This window comes from Odontomachus brunneus, unplaced genomic scaffold (assembly GCF_010583005.1).
Source record: "Odontomachus brunneus isolate Ranch 3 - 2012 unplaced genomic scaffold, Obru_v1 Obru_scaffold_023, whole genome shotgun sequence".
In the NCBI taxonomy this organism is placed as follows: Eukaryota; Metazoa; Arthropoda; class Insecta; order Hymenoptera; family Formicidae; genus Odontomachus; species Odontomachus brunneus.
Window position 1 is genome coordinate 1,443,431 of NW_022639473.1, and position 8,024 is coordinate 1,451,454.

The 8,024-nt window shown below is 39.0% G+C and overlaps 1 protein-coding gene across 1 annotated transcript in view; it reads right to left on the bottom strand.

Annotated features, from left to right (window-relative positions):
• The window catches only part of LOC116842246 (cuticle protein 65-like), a 3,955-nt gene extending 1,318 nt beyond the window's left edge, over positions 1-2,637 (bottom strand). The window contains exons 1-3 of the mRNA XM_032811165.1: positions 2,582-2,637; positions 1,520-1,786; positions 1,212-1,379 (exon numbers count right to left, since the gene is read on the bottom strand). Of these exons, the coding sequence (XP_032667056.1) occupies positions 1,212-1,379; positions 1,520-1,786; positions 2,582-2,593 (447 nt within the window). The 5' untranslated portion in view covers positions 2,594-2,637. The remainder of the gene's footprint in view (positions 1-1,211; positions 1,380-1,519; positions 1,787-2,581) is intronic.
• Between the last annotated feature and the right edge of the window lie 5,387 nt (positions 2,638-8,024).

The following is an 8,024-nucleotide window of genomic DNA, read 5'->3' on the forward strand; positions in this document are numbered from 1 at the left end:
CTCTCTCTCTCTCTCTCTCTCTCTCTCTCTCTCTCTCTCTTGTGCATTCACCCACATTACTTAATGCCATTTAATACCCGTGTGAATGATCAGAAACCGCGACAATCTCGGACGCCTATCAATTAATTAATTAATTAACAGTGACACGATTAATTAGCTAAACTGATAACCATGCATTCTGCTGTTGCGCCTATAATGAGTGCTGCTAATAAACAATATGATCGCGTCCCGATGTTGCTCTTGAAATTCGAGGATAATGATAATAATGTACGTTATTATAACCAGGGAGAACCGACTAATTACAATTGTTACTTCTACGCGGAGAAACGGGCAAAGTTCGCTATAAATAAGGCCGCATCGTTGCTTAAATTTGCGCGTTCGCGCTTCGGATATTCTCGTAAGAGCTCGAAGACAAATGACTATATCGCAACATGTTAATTACCGTGACGGTCATTGGTGACCGGCTCTATGATATCACTACGTCTTTTTCGTTGAGTTGCGTACAAGTGTAATTAATTACATTATGGAGTAAAATCAGGCCGTATAGCCAATGGAGAATTCGTGAAAAGATATCTTAAAAGATATTCAAATTACGCTCACTTTCTTAAAGCGAATCGGCAAAAATGTTTCTGATGGAATCAGTAAAGAGACTCTTTTCACTGTTGATCAGTAAATATTGACTGATTTTCTGATTTTCATTGAAAACGCTCCCACATTACTGCTTCGTATTCTCATGAATTTCGATCAGTGGAAGTAAGATTCCACTGCAAAATCTGTGATAAACAAATTCGTTATATGTTACACCAAATTCAAGTTTCTCTGCATCTGACAAGCATCTGACAATGACACTGTCAGTGTTATATTTGTTCTTTCAGTGTATTATTAACTGATTCAATCAGTGGCTGGTTTCGATTATTATCAAAACACAAGTTGACCGGTTATCGACATCTAATCAGTAACTTTGTTACTGATCTGAGTTTGATCAGCCGCTTCTGTAACTTTTAACAACAGTGTTGTTATCGTTATGTTGCCGTTGCTCAAGTAGAAAAGCAACATGACGACACGCCATGTTGGCACCGTCGTTATAAAGTTAAAGAATCGGCCTGCAGGGTAAAACACAAGTTTTCCTGCTCCTGATTTTTCGTTCTGACCGGTCTAACAAAACATGCTTATTTCCAAGTCGATATCATTCACAAGAGTCGATAACTCACCTTAACAGGTACGGGGTACGGGGCGGGTATCGGCACTGCCACCTTAACCGGGACCTTGACTGGGTAGGGCTTCTCTACGGGGACCGTGACCGTCTTGGTGTGGACAACAGGGTACGGCTGCGGCACGGCGACAGGTACTGGAACTGGATGCGGCACAGCAACTGGAACCTGAGGACGAGATGTAGAGTATGAGGCGTAAAATTCAGACTCCGCCGTTTGTTTTGCTCATCGTTTCGAGATCTCGAAGTGCCATTGCTAATGTCAAGCCTTCGATTACTCTGTGACGCGTTATCCTTCGGCTACCGTACCTTGACGGGTACGGGACGGTCAACGGGGACCGCCACGGGGACGGTGACGGTCTTCTCCTTGACGGCGACGGCGACACCGTGTCCACCATATCCACCGTATCCACCATCGTATCCACCGTATCCACCATATCCACCATATCCACCATATCCACCACCGTGTCCAAGATCGTATCCACCATAACCGTAATCACCCAAACCGACCAGGCCGCGCTTCTTCACGGTCTTATCCTCGACGGCGAATGCCGCGGAGATCAGCACCAGACAGATCTGCAAAGCAAAAAACAAAAGTGGTGAATTAATCGCATCTGTCAGAGATTCATCATTAGTTGGTTGACATTTGCTGACGACATCGCCCAGATAAATTGACAGAATAAAAAGAAATATAGATGAATATGAGCGAATGAGAAGTATATAACACACATAATATCAACTATATATATGATATAAATAATATAAAATTTTTTTTAAATTTATAAACAGATGTAAGTAAATATCAGTTGGACTCAAAAGTGTTTTTTTCCGTAAACGCTGAACGAGTATTGATACGAAGTAAGCACACTGAGAAAAAATGAAAATTTATTTGTGGGATGCCAAGTTCGTTTTTTGCAAGAAAAAACTTTTATCTCATAAATAAAATTTTTCAAGTATTTTTTCCCATTGCATTTTTTAAATAGAAATATGCTGATAAATGTAAAAAATATATGCGTTCTATGTGAAAAAATTTCTGAAACGATTTGCTACACAGTCACAGAGGGATAAATAAATAGATAAAAAAGCTAATTAATGAATTAATTGGTCTTTGATGAAATCGAACGTATCTGCAGATCGCGAGATTTCCGTTGCGCGAAAGAGAAATTTCCCCAATTTTTCCGTGCGATCGCGAAATTTCGCTGCGACAGATTTCGTTGGAACCGGCAAGTCGAGACGCGACCGATTTCGTCTGATCTCGAACGAGGCTCGCGCTGGAGATAAGTTCTCTCTTTCTCACGTCGTGTCGCGAGAAGAGCTACGCCGTGGACGATGTTAATCGCGGATCGCGGGTCGCGTCGCGTAGAAACGTACCAGGGCCCTCATGTTGAGCGTTACTTTGGCGTGAGAGTGAGTCGCGTAGTAAAATAGATCGGTTTCTGTCTACGGGCTGGAAAAGCAACCCTTTATATAGGGAATTGACTTTCATTTCGCGCCTGCACCCCGCCAATGAGAAGCCAACGGCCGGCCGGCGTGCTATCGCCACACCTACCTAGACTCGTGCACTATTTACCCACGACACACCACACGTGCACACGACGTCGCGACATGCACACAAGTACACAGTCACACACACACACACACACACACACGTGTATATATTAAGACACATAATGCGCAACGAAAGAGGAAAAGGAGGAGGTTGTATAACACACTAAACGTGAGCGCGAGACGCGAACGTTACTAAATGGAGCGCGCGACCACTTTATGCAGACATTTGCATACGAGCGCGCGCGCGTGCATTTTGATGCAGCGGCCCGATGCGAGACGGAGCCTTAACGAGACGACGACGTCGAGGCTTTGCCACCCGCCTCGCGAGATCTACCACGCGCGAAACCGCGGTTGCAAGGATGGCTTGTCGCGTTTGTCTCCTAACTTGAAGCTCCGACTTGCGAAATCGGAGGAATACTAGTCAAAATGCGGCCCGGTCGTTTCATGACGCGGCTCGAGCGAACCTGAAGAACCGTGGGATCATTTTTCCTCGTCCTGCACTCTTCAGCCGACTGGAAATCGGCTGTCCTTTTTACTTAACGCGTTTGTTAGAATCATTTGGGAAGTTTCCACATTGAATAGGAAAATGTAAATAAAATAATTCAGATAGCGAAGATGCACCTCGCCTGACGATAAAGCAATAATAAAATTATACGCATTTTCTAAAAATAAAATAGTTTTGATAAAAACCAAGAATTAAATTTGCAAAATTTTTGAGAACATTTTTTCATCTTAATGATTGAGATAAGGTGAAATTTCTTTATTTTAACCTACTCAATCAATAATTAAAATAAAAATATTTTCCATTTTAATATACACTTTAATATTCATTTCAACTTTTATTTAAAAAAAATTTTTCTTCCTTATTTACATTGTAAAAAATACTATCACCTGTTGGTTCACTTCTCTTTTTGGTTACAAAATAATAACTTTGTTTTAATAATTATTTTACCGATTTATTTTAATAACTACTCTTTTTACTGGTTCAATCAGAAATATCTTTCATCGAAAATCAATATTATTTGATTATCGATGAAATACTTTCATTTTAACTGAGTGTACTGAAAAAAATCTTTGTTATCTGAACAAAAGCACGATAGCTGTTTGATGAACGTTAAGGAAGCAGATTGAACAGTTATCTTTGCAAATTAGTTCCCATCATTTATCATTTTAACAAACATACACACACTGCCTGACAATACAAATCACATTTGTTCCCGTCTACTTATGTTAGGTCAGTTATGTCTCCATTGCAATATTACTTGGAGCGGCAAATTGAAAGTAATAAATCGTTTATTCCCACCACGAAACCATTCGCTGTCCTATATCAACAAATAAACCTTTCTCACAGGCACTAGTATTTTGTTAGATTGGCAAAACTCTTTCTCTCAGTGTGACTCTCGCGTATTAGATCAATACTTAGCATTAGCTCTTATCAGTTCCTTCTTTTTGTTGTCTGTTGATCGTGCATCTGAGAAGATCGGTGCGTCGTTGATAGCAAAGGCGCGAAATCTGAGCTTTCGTTTCTCTTTTGCTCTGTACCGCCATTTGGCCGACAATTAAGGCGTATCATTGTAAAAATGAGTTCACGAAGCGATATTTTATCGTAGCGGGATAACTCGCTCCGACGAGTCTCGTCTCTCTCTCTCTTTCTCTTGCGCCGACAAAGTCGGACAAAAATCACGCACACGGCTGTAAAGAAATTTTTTCCTAATTAACGCTCACGCCGTTCGCACGCACGCACACGGCGTAATAATCGCAACGGGCGAATTTATCCTCAGCGTCCGGTGCGAGAGGTCGGTTTGCGCAAGATTGCTCAATGCTTCATTACAAGGCAAAGCAAGTATTAGCGGCCGCTAATATAAATCATACGCATGAGGGACGCAAGAGTGTCTTCTACTATGGCGTGCACTATTATTACGTCATTGTAAGGTGCAGATTGCCGCCACGTGTAAGGTAGCAATCTCACGGCATCGCAGTTATCATCGCCATCGCTGCGAGCGTGACTGATATGTTAGTTTAAGTCACCGTAAAAAGTCACCTTTATCGGTGCGAACCGCCCGCCTGCTCGCCCGACTGATTTATGACGATCCTTCTCGGCCGCTCAGTGGCGAAAAGTGATTGTTCACTCGTCGCGTAAATTCCGTTCGACGTTCGTTTCGCGTCTCCGCCTCACGGAAACTCAGTCATTGGCGAAATGTCGCCCCTTCCCAACGCATTGAGAACAAAAGAGACCTGTAGACCTTTTATTGTCATCTCGCTCATACTCTGCGATCGATAAAAAGAAACTTTTCTACATAACTCAGATTTCTTTTTTAATTAAAATCTCGGAGTGGTTGAGGCACACTTCCGGGATATATTTTATTGCAAAATATTAAATATTTTATTGAGAAATTTCCTTCTTAGAAGACTTTCTCGTTTTGAAGCGGGACCAGCTTTTACGACTTGGGTATGCGCAGGAACCCGTGTTACAGGAAAACGTGTTACGTTATTCGTGAGTCGGTAGTAGCGAATCGTCTAAAATTTAAATCGCAAGCGCGATAAATAACGAGCCGGAGATAGCGTCGCGACGTTGACGCAAAGTGATCGGCGTCCGTCACGTTGGCACGCGAAACAGGCGCCCTACCGGTTGTCTACGCCCAAACGAGCGGTTTCCTGGTTTAATGTTCATTTGTCTCGCCGTGTAACTACGCTTGCGAGCGCTGCCAGTCGCTGTTAATGCATATTATTCGAGCCTTCACTTAACCCCGTATTACAACGACGGTACGTTCTTTCTTTCCGTCATGGTTAATTTGATAGATCATTCGATAAAAACCAACGCGATTTCAGCTAAAATTTTACCAAAGAAATCACGAGACTGAAGGAAATATTTAAACAAATTTGGACAGACAGACATAGTAAGCCTAATCATCCTTATCTTTTGCAAAATAAAAAAAGATTTCATTTTTTCGTTAAAAAATAAAATACGCGTACGCGCGCGTGGAGAATTTTATTCGACAGTTAAATTAAATTATCGCGCTTAATATCTTGCGACTTGTACTTTCTTACTTTGGTCGAAAAGATATAATGATTACATTTAAATAATTATTTTAATTCAATTTAATAATTTAATAATAACTTTATTTTAAAAATTAAAGAAAATATCAAAATTTTCAAATACATAATTGACAAGAAAAAAGAAATCAAAAAGAGCTACGCAAGATTTATTTTTTGCTAAACTTAATTGTTAAAATAGAGAATTTAATTAAAATAAAATTAAAAGCAATTATTTAATTAAAATTATAAATAAAAAAGTTTTAATTAAAATTTAAACAATTTTTATTTTGATAATTAAATGGATTTCGCAAATTAGATCTTGCGCAGACTCTTATTAACTTTATTTAGCTACACTAAGAAAAAAAATATCCAAAAGATAGTTAATATCTACTTAGTGAGTACTAATGACATATTTATTCAAATCTGAATTTTCTTTTATTTAAATAATAAAAACGTTTTTATGAAAAGCTAAGGTTTCCTTAATACTTTAAGAGAACGTATATTTTCTTAAGAAAATTAATAAAAGTGAGTAATAACAGCCAAGGCTCTTTTGCCCTCACTTTTATTAATTTTCTTGATTGAATATCTTATGAGCCTTAGCCTCATTATTGTAAGTTTTCTTATTTGAAAAATATTTTATATTAGCATAAGTAAATGTCTTATTAGTATCCACTGCGATTTTTTCTGTCAGTATGTATGACGCGATTTGGTGCGAATCCTGGATTAACGCGGTGTCGTTATTTCAAGCTTTTGCATAATCGGATATTCCGTATTTAATCTAATGTTGCAATTGCAAAACACGCGTCCTCTGGTTGTCGAAATAATTGGATCCAGCGCGTGGTCGGGTCGCCCGAGGCAAGGTCTCGCGGCGACAACACCGGTAATGATAGAACGACACAGCACGCTATTCGCGAAAGGATCATTCCTCCGCGGGAACCGCAACGGTAATTACTTAGCGCGCGCTCTGAATGAGCGCAATTTGTAGCGGAATGTGCACTGTGCACATAATTATCCGCTTATCTATCTATCTGTCTCTCTCTCCATCACCTTGTTTCTCTCCTTCACACGTATACATTTGATCTCGGCTAGTTTCGCTCATTCTCTGATGCTAAACGTTACGCTTGAGATCGGAGGATTGATCGATCGCATTATCCGGCGCTCATTCGCTCGTTCCTCGAGTTGTAATGTCCATTAATTGCTTATGGCAATTATTCGAATTGTTTGTTGCAATACAGCACGTTCTTTCCTCAGCGATTTTATTTTCAGCTAACGTTCAATGCAATTCGAATCTCACGAGGTAAACGAACGAGAGGCGTTTAGTGTCAAACCTCTTATTGTTGTCGTATTTTCCTGTGTGATACTCTTTTAAGGTAAATCAGTAAATGTGTTTCTTACTGAATCAGTAAAAGGTGTAGTTATTAAAATGAATCGGTGAAATTAATTGTTAAAATAAAGTTATTTTTTAAAAAACTAAAGCAAAAAGTGAATGGACCAATAAGTGACGGTATTGCAATGAATAATAAAAAATGAAAGTATAAGTAATATATTAAAAAAAAAATATTTTGTTAAGATGAAAATTGAAATGAATATTAAAATGTGTATTAAAATGAAAAATGTATTTATTTTAAAAATTTATATAAAAAATAACACAATTCCTTATAGAATAAAACATCTAATTATTGACACCTCTTTAGTTGTTGACACTCCAGAGAAAAACTTAGTTTTTCTTTCAACGCAGTTGAACTTCTTGTCTGTACTTTATGAGTTCAAGAAATAACTTTACAATTAAAACTGTAAACAATCACTGCTGCTCGAAAGAGAAAAACCAGATTTTTCTAGATTAATCAATAACTAAGACGGGTTCAACAATTGAGTGTCAAAATAATTGGATATTTTGTTGTCTGTGTTTCCAAATTGCATCAATAACGGCTACAATAGCTATTATGAACGGAAAGAAAGGTGGAATTGTAAAATGCAAAGGAAAAGGTGGCATCTCGTTGATCTCAACGAGGTATTACTCTTTTAAGAAAGCGTGTTTTGGTTGATGGGGAAGAAAAGAAATGAAGATACCAGAAGTTAGGTGAGGTTGTTAATAGATGGAGTATGCACATGAACCTAAAGAATTCCTCAAGTCAAAGTTGGGACATCGTCCACCATTTGTAGAGAGGAAGTGAGTAAATGAGTGAATGAGAGAGAAGCTGCAGCATGCTTGTCATTACAGTCTTAGAGC